The 22,432-nt window shown below is 34.8% G+C and overlaps 1 protein-coding gene across 2 annotated transcripts; it reads right to left on the minus strand.

Moving 5' to 3' along the window:
• Positions 1-277: 277 nt before the first annotated feature.
• On the minus strand, positions 278-18,006 carry PDC (phosducin). 2 transcript variants are annotated; one of them, XM_045452707.1, is made up of 4 exons: positions 17,898-18,006; positions 6,985-7,069; positions 2,635-2,786; positions 278-1,190 (listed from the first exon to the last, which is right to left on the minus strand). In XM_045452707.1, exons 2-4 carry the CDS (start codon positions 7,043-7,045, stop codon positions 666-668), a joined length of 738 nt encoding a protein of 245 aa, XP_045308663.1. In that variant the 5' UTR covers positions 7,046-7,069; positions 17,898-18,006; the 3' UTR covers positions 278-665. The 2 variants fall into 2 exon arrangements, with proteins under 2 accessions (XP_045308663.1, XP_045308664.1); XM_045452708.1 differs by having other exon boundaries at positions 17,910-17,994.
• Positions 18,007-22,432: the final 4,426 nt, after the last annotated feature.

Genomic DNA, 22,432 nt, shown 5'->3' on the forward strand with positions numbered 1-22,432 from the left:
TATTATCACTACTAGATAACTTTTTGTCTGTAGAATAAAAAGACTTTGCTACTACTCTGCCTTTTTTCCTAAATAAGGTTAGCTTCTGAAATTGTATTTAAAAGAAATACTACTTTTTTTTGCAACTTTAATGTGGCACAATGTTTCTAAGTTTATGTGTGTGTGTGTGTGTGTGTGTGTGTATCTTAATGATTTTTTTTTGTATTTTGGGTTATATAATGTTTTTAGGACCTTGATAATGTAATACTCAAGAAAGAAAAGACTTCAAAAAGAAAGCTTATTTCCTTGTGAGACTTTATTCTTATCACACTAGAAAAATTACAATTGATAGTGTAATTTGAAAACCCAAATAATAACACTGAAGAAAAAACAAGGAGTAAAAAAGCCAACACATAATTTGAAAGGGATTTTGAAAACTGTCACATTATTCATATTCTCTTTGTCTACAAACATGTGGCTGAACACTACAATGTTTTATAGTAAAGACTTCTATGCATTTAAGTAACTAAGAAATGCTAAGTAAATACTTTTAGTGTACATGTTTTTTTTCCCACAAATTAAATTAGCCATGGCCATACTTGGTGTTCTCTAAAGGAATATAGATACTATGAAAATCAATGCTCAACTTGTAAAGGAGAAATATGAGATGTTGACATAGTGACTCTTTATTCAATATCTTCCTCCATGTTGGTCTGATCTAGGGCATGTGTCTCTCTTTCAGGAAGTAACCCATATTCATTTAGGAAAGACTCCACATCCCCAGCAAAAAATTCTTCTGAAAACTGTTCAGAAACACTAATAAAATTGCTTATGAGTTCCCCACCTTTGTAGACAAGCAGTGTGGGGAGTACATCTGAGGAAAAGCGATCCCTAGCACCTGTATTAGAAGCCTTTATTTTACAAAACTTGACCATAGGGTATTCAACTGCAAGGCATGTAAAGCTACTGTTTAGAGCATCACAGCCCTTAATGCCATCTTCATAAATGTGAACAACAATTGTGGTGATTTTCTGCTCTTTTTCAATAGTTTCCAGGAATTGCTCCCCAGTTTCCAGCTCATACACAAACCCATATCTAGGCCCAAAACTCAGCTTCTGGTGCATATCCTGCATACACTGTCTCCGGTATTTACGAAGGCAATTTTCATCTTCTTTGTCCCGGTGGATTAGTTCATATTCTTGAATGCTCATCTAGGAATAAACACAAGAAATGACAGAGATCATTCAGTCAGAATTTATATGCTTTAGACACAAAAGCATATAGACTCAAAGTTTGCATGTGCTATTTTCTCCCCCTCATCCTACCTCACTCGTGGTGTGAAGGCCTTCTCCTTGACCACTTTTAGTCTTTGTTCAAATGTCACCTTCTTTGACTACACCACCTAACAGAATGCCCACCCTATGCTCTCTATTCATTATATTGGTTTATTTTTCTTCATAGCAATAAACACTACCTGAGATTGTGTTGTTTATTTATTTATTTAATAATAGTTTTTATAACTGATAGGTCCCATGGGGCAGGAATTTTGTCTCATTCATCACTCTTCACTATCTGCTGTAGTGTCTGGAATATAATAGGAGCTCATAACTATTTCATGATTAGAGCATGCCTAAATATTGCTGTGGAGCCACGAGATGATCACCAGTAAGAAATGTGCCTCTGAACTACCCATCACTTTGGGTAAAAAAATCCCAGCAAGTTCTACCCTTGAGTGGCTTTCATAAAAAATAAAAAGGTATAGACACACAATCTGAATGTGTCACTCAAAAATGCCTTTATGTTTCTGATGCAGTCTGTTGAGAATTAATATATAATGAATGGTATACACTGGTTTAGAGATAATAATCCATAAGGTGATATATTCCACAATGGAAATCACTTTATGGGTTTTTAATTAATATGATTATTGTTGTTATTGTTATATAGATAATGCATGCTAATTATAAGGATTCAAAAATGGCCTAAAAGCTAAAGGAAGGAAGGAAGAAATAGTGAAATTTCCTCACTCTAATATTCTGAGTTTATCTCCATTAACATTTTAGAGATCATCTTTTAACATATCACATGGAAATACACATTATATGACAAGTAAATTACTGTGATTTTTTTGTTAGTGCTGCTTTAAAAAAATCATGATACCTTAAAAAAAAAGTGGTTTATTCTACTTATCTTCTTTCTCCTACTTGGAAAAAGGAAGTTGAGATCTCTCAACCAATCCCATCCTTCCAACTAACCAATATTGTCAAGTTGGTGAGTGTCTTTCCCTACTTTTTTACACACATGTTCATATAATCATATAAGCATAAAAATATATGCAGTGATGTGTTTTTTTCCCCATTGCTCTAGAGAATGGGATTGTATAATTTACCATACTCTGTATCTTGCTTTCTTATATTATAGAACTGCCTGTAAGTCAGCTCATGTATTTGTAACTAATTCTTTTAATAGCTGCTATACATTTTTTAATATGGAATATCTTCACAGGCATTCACTTCATTTCCTGTTTTTTTGCCAATATAAATACTATAATATATATTTTTGAAATATATCTATTTTATAATATCTCTAAAGTGATTCTTTTAAGTAATTTTGACTAAAAACCTTGTAAGTTATTTATTATTGATTTCTCCTTACCTTTCTGCTGAATCTTTCTTTTGAGTCTTTGTTATCTCTACTCTGAGGAGAAGACATTTGTCTCAGAATCTCCTTCTTGCTTGGTGGAACTGAATCACTGTCTTCACTCTCTAATTTAAACTTTCTCCAATCATTTATTACTCCTTTGGGTCCTGAAATAAAATAAAAAACAAATTGTTTTCCTTTTTATTTTCAAAACGACTATTTATACAACTTAAATTTGTATTAAATATTGCCATGGGAATAGACTTGTCATCTTCTGCATTGGAAATGAACATCTTGTTTGGGCTAGAAATTTCTGACTGCCCTGCTCATAAAAATGTTTTCCTAAATTAATCTTGTTAAATGGGTTATGGCTAAGAATTTTTCTAAAACATCTACATCAATGAAAATACAAATTATACACTTTGAACTATTGGCAAAATTTGAGGGTAAATTTGTTAGAAATTAGAATGTAGAGAGAAACTAGAAAAATGGCACTTTTATTAATAAGAAGGAAGCTTCAGCAATAAACTAAAATTGGCACCCACTATTAACAAAGGATACTAGGATTATTAGGGAAATAAATCCAGATTTAGTGGATCCAGAAAACAACAATAATAATAGCACATACAAGACAACCAGTGAGAGTAGACCTGATCTCAATTAACATAACCAAAATGGCTTTAAGAAAATTATTACATAATCATCCAGTTCCTTTTAAGATTTTAAGAACCTTTTACAAATGTAGAAAAGCTGGGATTTGAAGATTTAGGAAAAATTAATAAAATCAAGGATGATCCAACTGGAATTCAGATGTTTAGTAGCCGTGATAAATAATAACAGTGTTTGGAAGGTCTAAATTCTTGAAAATATGGAGTTTTAAATATCCTTCACTAAAGATTAGCCCTATCTATACTTTTAATATTGTATTATATATGTGGATATACTCGCTTTCTCCCCCATATTTCTAATAATTTTTAAATTTATATAATATATTGGGATGTCTGGGTGGCTCAGTCAGTTGAGTGTCTGTCTCTTGATTTCAGTTCAGGTCTTTCTCTACCTCCCCCTCTGCCCCTTCCCTGCTTTCTCTCTCTCTCTCTCTCTCTCTCTCTGTCTCTCTCTCTCTCTCTCTCTCCCCCTTTCTCTCTCTCTCTCAAAAAATAATAAAATAAATATACATATACATAATATACAATATGTACTTTTAATATAAAGTTACTTATATTAAAAATTATATTCAGTCAATCACTGTGTTCTGTTTACTTGTATAGTCTTCATCTTCTAGATATGTTTTCTGTCTATGCAAAATATGCATGTGTACAGCATGTGTTTATATGTGCAGAAAAGGGCATCTTTTTCTCTCGTTATTTTTACAGGTGGTAGTACATTATACATACTTTTTCTCACCTTGCTTTTTTAAATTCATAATATATCTCAGAAATTTTTTCATATACATACATAAAGAGGATCTTCTCTTTTTTAAAAAAATGGGGGCATGACATTCCATTGTGTAGATGTTAAATTGCTTAAGTAGTTTCTTATTGATGTATATTGTTGCTTCCACATTTTTTCTATGATATATGATTCTGAATGAAGAACCTTGCACATACATTTTTTTTTTTCTATCCATGCAATTCTGTCTATAGGTTATTGTAGTAAAATTGCTTGGTCAAAAGGCATATACATTTCTTTTTTTTTTTTAATGTTTTTAAATGTTTTTATTTATTTTTGAAGGAGACAGAGAGACAGAGCATGAGTGGGGGAGAAGCAGAGAGAGAGGGAGACACAGAATTGGAAGCAGGCTCCAGGCTCTAAGCTGTCAGCACAGAGCCCGATGTGGGGCTCGAACTCACAAACTGTGAGATCATAACCTGAGCTGAAGCCAGATGCTCAACTGACTGAGCCACCCAGGCGCCCCTAAAAGCATATACATTTCTAATTTTGATACTGCTATACTACTTTTAAGGAAGTTGTGCCAATTTACACTCCTACCAGTAATATATGAGTATGCCTCTTTCCAAAGTGTGTTTAATTAAACTTTTTACTTTTACAAACTGTATGAAAAAAATGTATCTCACAATAGTACTAATTTCATAAGTGCTATTTACAATTTTTTTAAACATTTATTTATTTTTGACAGACAGAGAGAGATAGAGTCTGAGCAGGCAAGGGACAGAGAGAGGAGACACAGAATCTGAAGCAGATTCTGACGAGCCTGATGCAGGCTCGAACCCACGAACCGTGAGATCATGACCTGAGCGGAAACCAAGAGCTTAATGAACTGCACCACCGAGGTGCCCCATAAGTGCTATTTTTAAAATGTTTACTTTTTAAGTTTTGAGACAGAGAGGTAGAGAGCAAGCAGGGGAGGGGCAAGGGACAAGGACATAGAATCCCAAGCAGGCTCTATGCTGTTAGCACAAAGCCCATGTGGGGCTTGAACTCACAAACTGTGAGATCATGACCTGAGCGGAAACCAAGAGACAGGTGTTTAACCAACTGAGCCACCCAGGTGCCCCAGTGCTGTTGTTGTTGTTTTTGTTGTTGTTTTAATTGACCTATCTTTTGCTCATTTCTCCATTTGATTGTTGCTTTTTTTCTTACTGATTTGTAAGAGCTTTCAGTATATATTAGGAAATTAACTCTTTGTCAATTGAATTACAGCTGGTTTCCCCCAATTTGTTAAATGCTTTTTGGAATTTGCTACTAATGACTTATCAGACAATAGACATTCTTTCTTCCCTTTCTCCCTTCCTCTCCTCCCTCCCTCTGTTTGTTCATTGGTGCCTTCTTTCCTTCCTCCCTCCCTCTCTTCTTTCCTTCCTCCCTCCCTCCCTTCTTTCTTTCCTTCCTTCCTCCCTCCCTTCCTTCCTTCCTTCCTTCCTTCCTTCCTTCCTTCCTTCCTTCCTTCATTCCTTCCTTCCTTCTTTCCATCTTTCCTCTCTCCCTCTCTCCCTTCTCATTTTTATAGCTGAATTTATCAATCTTCTTTTATGGTTTCTTGGTTCTGTGCCATAATTAGAAAGGTATTCTTCACAGTGTCATTATAAAATGAATTCCCATGCATTTTGTTAAGTACTCATGTGAATTTGGGGCTCCTGGGTGGCTAAGTCGGTTAAACATCCGACTCTTGATTTCGGCTCAGATCATGATCTCAATGTTAGTAAGTTGGAGCGCTGCATCAGGCGCTGATGGTGTGGAGCCCGCTTGGGATTCTGTCTCTCCTTTTCTCTGCCCCTCCCCACTTGTGCTCTCTCTCTCTCTCTCTCAAAATAAATAAAATTTTTTTTAAAGTACTCATGTGAATTCATTCAACCTTCTTTCTAAATTTAAAGGCTCCATTTCATATTATTAAAAGACAGAGGAAAGTATTAATTTAATAAGATTCAATAGAGTTTTTAAAAAACCCTAAATTGTTATTTTTACTTATTTTTAAGATGTTATTTATTTTTTTAATTTAAGTATAGTTGACAGTATATTTATATTATATTTAATATAATTTATAATTTGTTATATTTATATAATATATGTACATATATTAATATAATTTATAATATAATTTAATATTATATTTAACTGAAGTATAGTTGACAATAATATTATATTACTTTAGGGTTTACAAAATAAGTGAAGAGGCTTAAGAGGTACAAACAACTTTTTTTTTCTGAGAGGGAGAGAGAAAATCCTAAACAGGCCACACACTCAATGCAGAGCCCGACACAGGGCATGACCATGAGATCATGACCTGACCAGAAATCAAGGGTTGGATACTTAACTGACTGAACCACCCAGATGCCCCTACAAACCAAACTTTTAAACTAGAACCATGCTATTTGACTTTTAAACTCTTAGTAGAGGCATATACACAGTTGTGTAAAATTTAACAGATTAGGAAAACAGGCTCTGGGTGAAATGAATTGAAGTCTTAATGTTTTCTGGAGGAATACTGAAATGCATTTAATTTAAGAATGTTTTATCATTTCTTTATATTTTCAGATTCAAAAAATTAAAATTAAAAACTCTACCTTTTGGTCTACTATTGTTTACAATTGCAAAGAAAGTTCATAGTGGGAGAAATTAGAGAGGAAGGAACTTAATTATACTGTACATAGAAAGGTCTTATAATAGTTGGGCAGTAAGAAATTCTCAATAATAAATGTTTTTCTCATTCTTTGATATCTAAATAAAACTGCTTAAGAGTATTTGACTTCACATTCATTTTTCCACTCAAATATTTTTAGATTATCCCATGGAACCATTCAAATATATTACTTAAATTTCATACTGAATAGTGGCAATAAGAACATTAGAGATCTCCAGATTTAACTTTAATTTAATAATTATCATTTTCTTCTAGAAATGTACCTGTATGGGTAGCCTGTCCTTCAAAGTCTTCCTCCAAACTTTGGCTTTTGGCTTCTTCCATTTTAGGGATTAGATTTGATATAATCTATAGTATGAACAAAGAAGTAATGATTATATATGTATACATATACCTTTCTATGTACAGTATAATTAAGCTCCTTCCTAACTTCTTCCACTATGAACTTTCTTTGCAATTGTAAACAATAGTAGACCAAAGGTAGAGTTTTTAATTTTAATTTTTTGAATCTGAAAAAAAATATATATATATATGAGATTCTATTATTCTCCTGCTGCCAAGTTCCACAGTAGGCTAAGAGTTATCACTAAGTGATAAAGTGTTCAGTATGTTTCTGTCTGCCTTGTAAAAGGACATCAATGTAATGTTTATGTTATTAAAGATATTTTGACCTAAATATTTTACATAATTCATAGTTTGTTTTTACTTAAAGAGCCTTCAGTTTAAATCTATGTACTTAGTGAACATTATTTATTACATAGTTTTTTATTTTGTTACCAAATATCATACAATTATATCCCAATATTTTATATAACAACACTTTTAAAATTAATAATAATTATAAACTTACTATGAATACTATGTGCAGACATTGTTCCAATTACTTTATGTGTCAAAAATCATTTAATTCTCACATAACCATATGTGGCAGAGATAATTGTTAATGTCATTTTACAACTGAGGAAGCTGAAGGACAGGGAGTTTAAGTTACTTGTCCATGATTGCATAGTAAGTGGTAGAGCAAAAATTTGAACCTAGATTTAATTGTAGAGCTAAATTTTAAGTCATTACACTCTTACGGAAGTTAACATACGGAAGTAGAGTCATTTTGTCAATATGGTTTGACAAATCCAACTTCTGAACTGGCATTAACGAATAATGATCTAAGAAACAGTGCTGTTCAAAAACTAATTCTATAACATCTCTCCAGACCATCAAGCAAGTTTTGGTGAGATCACCCAACAAGCAGATAACAATTAGTCACTATGCCTATAGAATTTTGACTAAATAAAATATGTCACAATATCTACCAAAAGTACATGAAGTTTTATTCATGGGAAACTCTTTGATGTCATTATATAGAACCTATTTATTCTTTGTTCACATCAAATCCAACTTATGTACTTAGTTATCTTTCCAACATCTGGAAAACTCTATTATACATACTAACACATTCCCTGCGGGGTCTGTATAGATGTGACTTTTTTGAAATTTCTAAGTGAGGGAGGATTTACTAACAGTGGGTGTACCATCTTTTTTACTTTTTCTTCCTCTACCTTCTCCTGTTTGCCTCTTTCTTTCAAAGCCATTTTTAAGCAATGATATCATCCAACTTATGCTTTTATTCCCACCTTACTTTTTTATTGATTTTATTGATTATGCTTGGATTTGATTTGTTTGGTGCTTTAAGTCATGGAATGGTAAACCAGAACTCTTTGTCTGGATTCCTTATTTGGTTTGACTTCTGTTCCTAACATAATTTTGTGGTCTCATAATTTTATTGTTTCTTTTTTTTAAAATTTTTTTTAACGTTTATTTATTTTTGAGAAGAGAGAGACAGAGCATGAGCTGGGGAGAAGAGAGAAAGAGGGAGACACAGAATCCGAAACAGGCTCCAGGCTCCGAGCTGTCAGCACAGAGCCAGATGTGGGGCTTGAACTCGACCCTGAGATCATGACCTAAGCAGAAGTCAGATGCTTAACCGACTGAGCCATCCAGGCGCCCCATAATTTTATTGTTTCTATCATTGTAGTCCTTACTCAGAATCACTGGATGTCAAAGGTCTTTGCCAATTTGATTTTATCCATTTGAACAAGAAAAGCCTTTTAAGCAAAGGCTGTCGAGAGCTCTTGGAGACTGTAGATATGGATTTTAAATCATGTGTCTTTCTCATGTTCATGTAAAAGGGGGAATATAAGCAAAATAAATGGTTTGAGTCACTTAAAAAAAAGCTATCAAGGGAACACCAATTTATTGCACAATATTTATGTAACTATAGATGTAATAAAAATATTAAAATTCGATGGATTTAGTAATTAAAAAGAATAAAGGAAAATGGAAATAAATAAATGTTAGTTAAAACAAGCTACTTAAGGGACACCTGGCTGGCTCAGTCAGTAGAGCATACAACTCTTGATCTCAGGGTGGTGAATTCGAGCCCCACATTGGGTGTACAGCTTACTTTAAAGTAAACAAACAAACAAATAAGCATTATATTTAAAAAGCTACTTAAGAGTGTCTGGTTGGCTCAATTGGTTAAGCGTCCGACTTCTACTCAGATCATGATCTCACAGTTTGTGAGTTTAAGCCCTGTGTTGGGCTCTGTACTGACAGCTCAGAGCCTGGAGCCTGCTTCAGATTCTGTGTCTCTGCCCCTTCCCTGCTTGCTCACTGTCTCTCTCTCTCTCTCTCTCTCTCTCTCTCTCTCTCTCTCTCAAATATAAATAAACATTAAAGCTACATAAACACTAAGCTACTTAATTACTTATTGCAATTACTTAAAAATAATTTTTGCATTTAAAAAATGAATATTTATTAGTTTGCTTCAAAAGAACACTTCACAACAAAGTAATAGAAACTTTTTGATAACTTCAATAGTTCTTTAGTCCCTAGAGAAGAAGACACTCAACCAGACTTCCCCCCACCACCCGCAGAAGTATAGAGCTAATTTGGGGTAACTACGATTCACGGTAAATACAATAAATACACAACAAGTACATTAAGACTATCTAAAGATAATTTTTATTTCAAATGTTGAAGAAAAAGAAGCATAACTTGCTTCTTGGCTTGCCTCTTGCCAACCTAGTTAGAAATCCAGTAAAAAAAAAAATTTCATTTTCCAGAAAGACTTTTGCCAATTTGTTTACTGAAAAGATAATCCCATTACTTGGGGAAAACTTGATTCATTGATTCAATTAGTATATTTTAAGAATAGACTATGTGGCCGGCATTTCCATAGGTTCTGAATTACATGAAGAACAAAACTCTTCCAATATGACACTTACAAACACTAAGTAGTTTGTCTATTTAGTAAAAACCAGAGCCCATCTTTACCTAATGCCTTCATTTGAGTTAGAGTACAAAGATTGATAAAATTTACTACTATTTACTACTAGGGAAACCAGTCAACAGATACAAATTGAAAGAAACATATTGAAACATATTTGCTGACACTGCTTGAAGATTCTGTAGAGGAGACACAAGTCCAGTATAATTAACTTATTGATATTTTTGATCTACACTACTATTAATAATATTCCCCATCATCACCTCACTCTGGGGTTTTCTGATTTCCTCAAATAACTTATCTTTTTCAAAATTAGCATTAGTATCCTAAAATTAATTGAATTAGTATTTGGAAGGTGCTTAGATCCAGACACATAGTGAGTGTTATGTGACTCTGTAAAATAAAATAAAAATATGTATTTTATGTTTGTAATACAGCACAACAATCATTTAAAATATATGATCAGCATTTGGTTTGCAGTGGTATTCTTAGTGGTTAAAAAATTCCATGTCTGCTTTGGGTTAAAGGTTTTAAAATAACAATAGGATGTTTACAAGACTTTGGGTATTAATAAGCTCATCTGTGTGTGATTGCAAATTGGTGATAAAATAGGGCAAGAAGACAGAAAAGTGCTTCCATCCCCAAATTTGCTGTGGTTCAGCAGTTACTGTATTTTCCATTTTATGTATTATAAAAATCTGTAATGTTGTTCCCTTTTGATTTTAGACATATATACATGTTAATGAGACATATAGTTTGAAATATAATTTTACCAGGTTTGGGTTTTATTTTCCTCTTAGTGTAGGATTTTAATAGGAATTTAAAATAATGGCTGATAGGGAATAACATTTCTCACACTTTGCTCTTAAAACTCTAACACCTCCCATAGTGATGATCTAGAATAGAAAGGAAGTGAGTAAAATTCTTAAACATTAGTTTAAAAAACTCTTTAAAAACCCCAAATCTACCCCTAAACTATTTCATTATTATCATTATCCTTGTTCACATGATACTGTGATGATGACATCTGTTAATCATTTTAAATATATTGACCTGATCTAATCAGACTATCTAGTTTACAATTGACTTGTACATTCTCAGTGTTCTGAAGAAGAGCTTTGCCTTCAATACTAACTATTGTAGTTTGCTGGTAGATTTGCAAAAACTAGAGTCATCTCCCCACTATGCTCTAGATTGACTTCTCTCCTAGCAGCCACAACAATTTTTTAGGACTTATTTTTACATTCCTTTTCCTCCACTACTGTAAGCTTTTTTGAGGACAGGAACAAGTTTTTTACTTGTTCTTGTCTTCTTATAATTGTTTCACATGTTATAAATACTCCATATGTTACAGCAGCCATTTAAAATTTTTTTTTAATGTTGTTTATTTTTGAGAGAGACAGAGGCAGAGGCAGAGAGTGGAGGGGGGTGAGGGCAGAGAGAGAAGGAGACACGGAATCTGAAGTAGGCTCCAGGCTCTGAGCTGTCAGCACAGAGCCCAATGCAGGGCTTGAACTCACAGACTGCAAGATCATGACCTGAGCCGAAGTCATACACTCAACCCACTGAGCCACCCAGGCGCCCCTACAGCAGTCATTTTTAAAAGAAACCACTATGTGCTAGATACTTTATAGATACTATTTTTAATTCTCAAAAAATTATTTTCATTTTTCAGACATGGACTCTCAGGTTTCAGGAGATTCAGTGACTTGCCAAAGCTCACAGAGCTCGTAGCAGTAGATAGAGCCAGGGTTCAATCCGAATTTGTCTGACTCTCAAACCTCAGAAATCCTCATTTTTTTCTGTTCTTTCATTACCTCAATAAAATGCTAAAAGGAATGAATGAATTAACCAAATAAATCAGCCTAATTTTTTATAGAAGCATTAAAACCAAGATGAGAATATGAAAAATAATCGATCAATAAGCTACCATGTTCCTAAATTCCTTGAGATAGTAGTTACTTGAATGATAAATGTCTCTGTTTTGCATTAAACCTCACTGATTTATGCTGAGTGTAACAGCATAAATAAATAAATAGTATAAGTAAATAAAAGCAAGTGTAATATGCAATAATATGTCAGTTCCGTATCAAACTGAAACTAGAAAATGCAAAGTTATGGAAACATTATACTTAGCTTTGTATGGAGATTTGGGCAGCCAAGTGATATTTCACTCATGGGATTCGTATCAACCGCTTAAGAATTAACTGTATACTCCAAAGAATGGTATTTGAATTTTTAAATGTAATTGAAACAACAGTCTTTAAGATCAATTTCTAAAATTAAGTCTGTTTGCTTCTTAGTGCTATTATTATGTAGATCCCCAAATCTTCTCAATGTGTGGCATATATTTGAAAACTAACACTTCAGTCTTTCAAACTGTCTGCTTCTTTTCAATTTGTCAGAAATCACATAAACATAACTTCCTGGTATCTTAGTCTGCTCAGCCTATTTTAACAAAATACTATAGACTTCTGGGGCAGAAATTTATTTTCTCACAGTTTTGTAGGCCAGGAGTCCCAGATCAAGGTTTGGCAGGGCTTTCTGGTGAAGCTTCTCTTCCTGGCTTGCAAACAGCTACCTTTACTCTGTGTTCTTGCATGGTGTAGAGATTGAGTTCTCTGGTGTCCCCTCTTGTAAAGACACTAAATCTATGGATCAAGGCCCTACCCTTGTGCCCTCATTTAACCATTACTTCCTTCCTTACTAATTAGTATCTCAAAATACCATCACAGTTAGAGTTAGGTCATCAACATGAATTGTGGGGGGCACAGTTCAGTCCATAGCCCCTGGTTCTGTTTTGTAACAAATTATCTAAATTATGTAGATGCTGGCTGTTATTTCTGAGTCTGCCTAGCCTGCCTTTTCCTTAATTTCTGAAGCCTTGCAGCCTCTGGATTTCTCAGGATTCACCATCTATCGTCTAAGAATTACAATTAGTGCAATGAGGCATACCTAGGATTAACTTGTCCATTTTTTTGGATTCTTCACTAGTTCTTTCCCTGCTTTAGACCCATATTCCTGAGATAACATAGAAGGCTCTTTAAAAATATAGGGCAGGAAGCCCCTGCATGCCAAATAATATAAATGCCAGTTATTTCCTTGGCCAGTTTCTGGGTTGCACTGATGCCCTGAGGAAAGTATTGGTGTCTGTACTAACTACAATAGAATGTAGAATATTCAGGCATAACAAAGAATGAAATCTTGCCATTTGTAACAACATAGATGGAACTAGAGAGTATCATGCTATGTGAAAGAAGTCAGTCAGAGAAAGACAAATACAAAATGATTTCACTCACATGTAGAATTTAAGAAATAAAACAAACAGAGGCACCTGGGTGGCTCAGTTGGTTAAGCTTCCGACTTCGGCTCAGGTCATGATCTCCCAGTTCGTGAGCTTGAGCCCCGCACTGGGATCTGCCCTGACAGCTCAGAGCCTGGAGCCTGCTTCAGATTCTGTGTCTCCCTCTCTCTCTCTCTGTCCCTCTCCCACTCGTGCTCTCTCTCTCCCTCTCTCAAAAATAAATAAATGCGAAAAAAAAATTGTTTAATTGCTAGGTGGAGAAAAATCTATAGAAATTCTGCTTCACCTTCACTTCTTTTTTGTTTAGTTTTTATTTAAATTCCAGTTAGTTAACATACAGTGTAATATCAGCTTCAGGTGTTCAATTTAGTGATTCAACACTTGCATACAACCCCGGTGCTCATCACAACTGCCCTCCTTAATCCTCATCACCTATTTAACCCCTTCCCCCCTCCTCTCCTCTGGTAACCATCAGTTTGTTCTCTATAGTTAAGAGTCTGTTTCTTGGTTTGTCTCTCTTCTCCCCGACCCCCGATCCATGATTGTTTTGTTTCTTAAATTCCACATGAATGGAATCATGAAGTATTTGTATTTCTCTGACTGACTTATTTTTGATAGAAACCCTGATTTTGTGCCTTGATCTGTGCTTTATTAAGGGTGTCACTCTTACAGGGCTTCACATCCTACCCTTTTCTACCTCCAACCATACATCTCCTTAGGTCTGTGCTCTCCTGTTTTCCAAGGTGACTGTGAACTAATCTGATCAACTAAGCCAGGCTAATGTTCTCACCAATGCTAATATATTAATGTCAGATGTTTTAACCCTTGCCATGACTATCTTTCCCAATGTCATATTGGACTCCTATAGCAAACAGTTCTGCTTTTCCTTTATTAGTAAAAAAGTGCTGGGAATTTCACATCCGATAGGTCTAATAGCACCACGTCATATCATAGGAGTTATTACTGGGTTTGTGGAGACCTCCATTACCTCTCAAATCATAAAGATAGCTATAATGATTTCACATAAGACATAATTTCTTCTTTCTCTATCCCACCCCTCTATTTTATTTACTGACATTGAGAACTGGAGATTTCTAGTAAGAATAATGTTATGTTAGGTCCAGTATCAATGTAGAGGGAATTTTATGCCTCATAACATGTCAGTTAATTTCTTGAACAATTCTCCAATTGATTAATTATATATGTCTTCTCCTCTGAGGAGTAGCTAAGCTTCTTGTGGTTAAGAGCCATGCATTACAATACTTCGAGTGACAGTAGAACATAGTAATACATAAACACTTGGATTCAAATATAGCCCTGCCAATTATTGACTGGGTGACCTTGAACAAATCACAAAATCTCTCTGTGTTTTAGTTTTCTTATTTGTAAAATTGGAGTAATAATAGTGGCCACTTCAAAAGGCTGTGTGAGTATTAAATGATATGCAATGTATCATGTAAAATGTGTAATATTTAGTTGTAGGAGCTTAATAGATGTTGAGCAAAAGTGATAATTAGTAAATAATTAAAAATTTTAAATACTAAAATAAAATATTTAAAATTAATAATAGATGTCAAATCAATATAAATTTTGTTTTGGAATCAATGCATTTATGCACTGCTTATGTCTAATTATCTCTCCCACCCAAGAATATGTGTGTGTGTGTGTGTGTGTGTACATGTGTGTGTACACAGTCACACATATATTATACATTTATCTCAGAATTGTTTTCTATTCTATTTTATTAATTAAAGTTTATCCTAATACTTTGATTTATGCTAATACTTTGGTTATCTTTATCCTAATACTTTGATATACTTCTAGTAAGGTCTGTTTGCCATAAAACATTTAAGACATTTAAGAATGTGAAACCTGAGGGGAGATTCATTTGGTGAATTACAGGCTAATTCAGGTTGATTAATACAGGTAATACAGGCTAATTAGCCTGAAATACAGACTAATAAAACGTACATGAAAATGCCTGGAAAACAATAGTAAGATTTTCTGAAAAGTGCATAAGTGGAAAATGAGAGGTGGTGATTTAAATTTGATTTTCCATTTTTGTCATAGTGGTTTATATATTTTTTCTGAATTTCGGTTATTTAATGGAGGAGGACTTTGCAGAGATAGTTACAATACTCAGGATTTATGTTGCTGCCTTTAGTCATTCTAGTTGTTAATTTTGGGGTAGGTCAACTTTCACATTGTTTTTTATCACGTAATGAAAGTTTTTTTTTTTTTTTTTTAAATTTTTTTTTTTCAACGTTTATTTATTTTTGGGACAGAGAGAGACAGAGCATGAACGGGGGAGGGGCAGAGAGAGAGGGAGACACAGAATCGGAAACAGGCTCCAGGCTCTGAGCCATCAGCCCAGAGCCCGACGCGGGGCTCGAACTCACGGACCGCGAGATCGTGACCTGGCCGAAGTCGGACGCTTAACCGACTGCGCCACCCAGGCGCCCCTGAAAGTTTTTTTTTTAATAAATCCGCAGAATCATGAATGGATTATAGCACACACTATCCTCAAAATGGCTGTCACAAATAGATGCTGAGCAAATGGTTGACACCAAGCAAACGTTACTTTTCTTTCCCTTACATATAAAACACACTCCTTGATGCCATCGAAAACATCCCTTTATCACTTTCACTCTCCCTGGTATCTAAAGTTCATAACAACTTAGATAGAATAATTATGGTAGAAACTTTGATAAGAGACACTGCAGAGTATATATAATGGTTAATGGTTCCTATTCTTCTCAAATTGTTTTGAGTCTCATTTTGTTATAAATGAGACTGGACAGGTGGAAGATGTAAGGAGTCTTTTAAACAATTTGTATGTCAGGAATGCAGAGCAAATGGCAGCCTTCTATTTGTCAGCCAGTATCATCAGTTACAAATATCCTGGGAAAATATAAGCTTCCAAATTATAACTGAGTTTTTGCTCCTAATGAAAGAAAAAGACATTAACCTATTCAAGTTTGCTCTTACTACAAACAGACATTTCCTTAGTTGTTCTGAAGCAAATAGAAATGTCGGAATCTTGCTGGAAATTCAGAGCAGATACCTTGTTTTGAATATCTGTATATCTCGTAACTATACTTACTTTAGCACTTACTGTTATAATTACAGTAGACGCATTATCATGAATGGTTCATATATATTTTGACAACTTCTGTAATTCAAATGCATTTTATAAACATAATATTTACTCAAAAAATTGCCATGATGAGTTAGATGACCTCTAAAATTTTTTCTAGCTTTAATGTTAGGATATATATATGTATAGGATATATATATAAATGGATGCTATAGTTAAAAGCTATTTTTGAAGTTAATAAAAAAACTCAATGACAGAACAATGGGAAAATTTTACTTCATTTTCATGAGGCAAACTGTAAAGATTATTATTAATCATAATTACCTCCACAATGAGGCAAAATAGAAGAAAATATAATCAATCAAAAGAAAAATTGCACCTAATTTAACAAATATCCACAAACTCCCTATATTCTTTTATTTATTTTTATTTTTTTTAACGTTTATTTCTTTTTGAGACAGAGAGAGACAGAGCATGAACAGGGGAGGGGCAGAGAGAGAGGGAGACACAGAATCCGACACAGGCTCCAGAGTCCAAGCTGTCAGTACAGAGCCTGACGCGGGGCTCGAACTCAGGGACCATGAGATCATGACCTGAGCCAAAGTCGGCCGCTTAATCAACTGAGCCACCCAGAAGCCCCTATTCTTTTCTTCTTTTCTTTTAAAACATTACTTCTGTGTCATTAAATTTTTGAAGTAACCTTCTGAAACAGCTATTATTATCCCCACTTAAATAGACAACCCCTCCCTGTAAAAACCCCAAAAATGTAATACTAAAAATAAAACAAAAAACAAGAACACACAACTGGTTAAGTGCCTGGTTCTAAGCCTGAGAATGCTTTCTCACTGAGCATGATACTCCCTTTCACAGCTCAGGAGTCATATCTTCAAATGCAAAGTACAAGGAATCATCCCTTCTTTCCTTCAATTCTCTCTTCACTCAAAGGGAGGACTGAAGAATTTTAAATTTCAAAATTAATTCGCGGGGTGCCTGGGTGGCGCAGTCGGTTAAGCGTCCGACTTCAGCCAGGTCACGATCTCGCGGTCCGTGAGTTCGAGCCCCGCGTCAGGCTCTGGGCTGATGGCTCAGAGCCTGGAGCCTGTTTCCGATTCTGTGTCTCCCTCTCTCTCTGCTCCTCCCCCGTTCATGCTCTGTCTCTCTCTGTCCCAAAAATAAAATAAACGTTGAAAAAAAAAAATTAAAAAAAAAAAATTAATTCGCTATTCATGGTTTTATTTAACTATCTGAAATAACTATCTTTGAGTCTGGAATATCAGGTTCAAAATTATGTGTTTACTCTGAATTTACATTAGTGAAGATGAGTAGTGCCAATCTCTTTAAGAGGGAAAGATCCGTGGAATTTCTTTTACAGTTAGATAAGTCATTACTGAATGTTACTTTGAAATATTTTAAAAAAACACCCATGAGCATTAAAATCAGTATTCTTTCCCCCAAGGTAAAAGTTTAAAAATTGTATGAAGAAGATTACCTGCAGACTCACAGTTTGGTTCTATGTGCCTCGTATCCTTGGTTATGTTCAGTAGATGAGAAGGCCTGTTTACTGAACTCCACTTGAACTTGGACAGGTTTAAGCTCAGATTTAAGATCCCTGAATATTGATGACCCTGGCAGAAATAGCTCTGAACAGGTAATAGGATTAACATAGGAGATTTACAAAGCCTGTTCATTAACAGTAAGGCAAAGACAAACTAAAACAATGAAGAACTTCAAGTTCTGTGGTAAATACAATCTTTGTCCACCTATTTTATGTTATTTGAAGAAAAAAAATTATCTCTTTCCAGCATGGAAATTTCACTCAGAAATTCACTTGCCGTTTTCAGAAAGAAAAAATTAGTTTTTCTGGTCAAGAAATTTTCTTGGTCCAACTGTAAGAACTATCCTTCTTGACTATTGCATTTGGCATGGTCCATTTTCCTCCTAAATTCACCAAACAACTATTTTCTTCTAACTTTTTAGTGCCCTGAAATGCCTTGCATATTAAAATCTTTTATTTTTTATTTATTTATTTTTTCAACGTTTATTTATTTTTGGGACAGAGAGAGACAGAGCATGAACGGGGGAGGGGCAGAGAGAGAGGGAGACACAGAATCGGAAACAGGCTCCAGGCTCTGAGCCATCAGCCCAGAGCCTGACGCGGGGCTCGAATTCACGGAGTGTGAGATCGTGACCTGGCTGAAGTCGGACGCTCAACCGACTGCGCCACCCAGGCGCCCCTAAAATCTTTTATTTTTTATAAATAAAAGATTTATTTTTTTTTTTGTTTGTAAAAAAAAATACTGGAAATGTTTGAATACAGTCTTTGTTATTATTTTTTTTTTTAATTATTTATTTTTGAGAGAGAGAGATATACACAGAGTGTGAGCCGGGGAAGGGCAGAGAGAGGAAGACACAGAATCCAAAGCACGCTCCAGGCTCTGAGCTGTCAGCACAGAACCCAATGCAGGGCTTGAACTCATGAACCATGAGATCATGACCTCAGCCCAAGTTGAATGCTCAACTGACTGAGCCACCCAGGCGCCCCTTGAATAGTCTTTATAATGTTAATGAGTTCAACCTTTCTATCTTGCCCCTACTTTATTGTATCTTTCCTAGTTCTTGTTTGTTTTATTATGTTGGTCATTTCATTTTCCTTCCATTGGCATTCAAAACAAAGAACTTTCATTCAACAACAACTTATAGACTGCCTACCCTTTGATAGGGAATGCTCAACAGAAGTGTTTTTGCAGTCTTTGAAAATTAAACTTCTGAAACTATTAGTTCAAAGCACCTCATAGAATGTATATTCTGTAGTCTAAGAGTAGTTACCTTATAGTTTACAGAATGCATTTAATGGGCAAAAGATAGCAATTACATGAATATTTATTTATTACAATAAAATGAGTATGTATTCATTAGTTCCATAAATATGAGCACCTACTTTGTGTAAACCAGCAGTGACTAGGTACTGAGGATACAAAGAAAATTAAACTATATGCCCTATGTCATAGGGATCACAGTTCAGTAAAGGAGATAAGAAAGTAAAAATCACAATGAAATGTTATAATTACTACAAAATGGGGACTATGTAAGAAATATTTTATGACACGAATAGAGTTAGTTTTCAACTTTTTCTATAAGTTTTTTTGGGGGGGGATACAAGTGAGCAAGGGGCAGAGAGAGAATCCTATGAGGGGTTAGAGAGAGAGAGAGAAGTGGGGCTCATGTTTTACCTGAATTGGGGCTTGAGCTCACCCCAGTGTGGGACTCGAACTCACTAACCATGAGATCATGACCTAAGCCAAAGTCAGATGCTTAACGATTGAGCTACCCAGGCACCCTAAAACGTTTTTTGTTTTTGTTTTTTTAAAATTCAAGTTAGTTAACATGTAGTGTAATAATGATTTCAGGAATAGAATTTAGTAATTCATCACTTACATAACACCCAGTGCTCATCCCTACAAGAGCCCTCCTAATGCCCATTGCCCATTTAGCCCACCCTGCTCACCCAACACCCTCCAGCAACCCTGTTTGTTCTCTGTATTTAAAAGTCTCTTATGGTTTGTCTCCCTCTCTGTTTTTATCTTATTTTTGCTTCCCTACCCCTATGTTCATCTGTTGTTTTCTTAAATTCCACATATGAGTGAAATCATGATATCTTTCTCTGACTGACTTATTTTGCTTAGCATAATACTTTCTAGTTCTATCCACGTTGCTGCAAATGGCAAGATTTCATTCTTTTTGATCATCAAGTACTATTCCACTATACACACACACACACACACACACACACACACACGCATACACACAAGCACACATATCATTTCTTCTTTATCAATTCATTGGTTGATGGACATTTGGGCTCTTTCCATGCTTTGGCTATTGTCAATAGTGCTGCTATAAATATTGGGGTGCATGTGCCCTTCGAATCAGCATTTTTTTTCTCTTTTGGGTAAATACCTACTACTGCAATTGCTGGGTTATAGAGTAGTTCTATTTTTAATTTGTTGAGGAACCTCCGTACTGTTTACCAGAGTGGCTGCACCAGTTTGCATTCCTACCAGCAGTACAAAGGGTTTCTCTTTCTCCACATCCTTGCCAACATCTGTTGTTGCCTGAGTTGTTAATTTTAGCCATTCTGACAGGTGTGAGGTGGTATCTCATTGTGGTTTTGATTTGTATTTCCCTGATAATCAGATGTTGAGCATCTTTTCATGTGTCTGTTAGCCATATGAATATCTTTTTTGGAAAACTGTCTATTCATGTCTTTTGCCCATTTCTTCACTGGATTATTTGTTTTTTCAGTGTTGGGTTTGATATGTTCTTTATAGATTTTGGATTCTAACTCTTCATCTGATATGTCATTTGCAAATATCTTCTTCTATTCCATCAGTTGCCTTTTAGTTTTGCTGATTACTTCCTTTGCTGTGCAGAAGTTTTGTATCTTGATAAGGTCCCAATAGTTCATTTTTGCTTTTGTTTCCCCTTGCCTCTGGAGATGTGTTGAGTAAGAAATTGCTGAGGCCAAGGTCAAAGAGGTTGTTGCCTGTTTTCTAGACTAGGATTTTGATGGCTTCCTGTTTTATGGTTAGGTCTTTCATCCATTTTGAGTTTATGTTTGTGTATGGTAAAATAAAGTGGTCCAGGTTCATTCTTCTCCATGTCACTGTCCAGTTTTCCCAACATCATTTGCTGAAGAGACTCTCTTTTCTCCATTGTATATTCTTTCCTGCTTTGTCAAAGATTAGTTAGCCATACATTTGTGGGTCCTTTTCTGGTTTTTCTATTCTATTCCATTGATCTGAGTGTCCATTTTTGTGCCAGTACCATACTTTCTTGATGCTTACAGCTTTGTAATACAGCTTGAAGTCCGGAATTGTTATGCCTCCAGCACTGGTTTTCTTTTTCAACATTACTTTGGCTATTCAGGGTCTTTCTGTTTTCACAAAAATTTTAGAATTGTTTGTTCTAGTTCTGTGAATAATGCTGGCATTATTTTGATAAGGATTACATTGAATCTGTAGATTGCTTTGGGTAGTATCAACATTTTAACAATATTTGTTCTTCCAATCTATGTGCATGGCATGTTTTCCCATTTTTGTGTCTTTTTCAATTTCTTTCATAAGCTTTCTATAGTTTTCAGTATTTAGATTTTTCACCTCTTTGGTTAGGTTTATTCCTAGGTATTTTATGGTTTTTGGTGCAATTGTAAATGGAATTGATTCCTTGATTTCTCTTTCTGTTGCTTCATTATTGGTGTATAGAAATGTAACCTATTTCTGTACATTGATTTTATATCCTGCAACTTTGCTGAATTCATTTATCAGTTATAGCAGTTTTTTGGTGGAGTCTTTTGGGTTTTCCACATAGAGTATCATGTCATCTGCAAAGAGTGAAAGTTTGACTTCCTCCTTGATGATTTGGATGCCTTTTATTTCTTTTTGTTGTCTGATTGCTGACACTAGGAGTTCCAACAATATGTTGAATAACTGTGGTGATAGTGGACATCTATGTCATGTTCCTGACATTAGGGGGAAAACTCTCAGGTTTTCCCCATTGAAGATGATATGAGCTGTGGATCTTTAGTATATGGCCTTCATAATCTTGAAGTATGTTCTTTTTTCCCTACTTCCTTGAGAGTTTTTATCAAGAAAGGATGCTGTATTTTGTCAAATGATTTTACTGCATCTATTGAGAGGATCATGTGCTTCTTATCCTTTCTTTTATTAATGTTATGTATCACATTGATTGATTTGTGGATATTAAACTAGCCCTGCATCGCAGGTAAATATCTCACTTGTTCATGTTAAATAATTCTTTAATGTATTGTTGGATCCGGTTTGCTATCTTGTTGAGAATTTTTGCATCCAAGATCATCAGGGAAGTTGGTCTGTAGTTCTCCTTTTTAGTGGGGTCTTTGTCTAGTTTTGGAATCAAGGTAATGCTGGCCTTGTAGAATAAGTTTGCAAGTTTTCTTTCCATTTCTATTTTTTGGGGCAGCTTCAAAATAATAGGTGTTAACTCTTC

This window comes from Leopardus geoffroyi, chromosome C3 (genome assembly GCF_018350155.1).
Source record: "Leopardus geoffroyi isolate Oge1 chromosome C3, O.geoffroyi_Oge1_pat1.0, whole genome shotgun sequence".
NCBI lineage: Eukaryota > Metazoa > Chordata > Mammalia > Carnivora > Felidae > Leopardus > Leopardus geoffroyi.

Bases quoted from the DNA above. Each gene is read 5' to 3' on its own strand.
- PDC (XM_045452707.1), bottom strand. From the start codon at position 7,045: ATGGAAGAAGCCAAAAGCCAAAGTTTGGAGGAAGACTTTGAAGGACAG. The intron at 2,787-6,984 runs GTACATTTCTAG...ATTTTATTTCAG, and splicing joins AGGACAGGCTACCCATACAG to GACCCAAAGGAGTAATAAAT. The intron at 1,191-2,634 runs GTAAGGAGAAAT...GTTTATTCCTAG, and splicing joins AAGAAAGATTCAGCAGAAAG to ATGAGCATTCAAGAATATGA.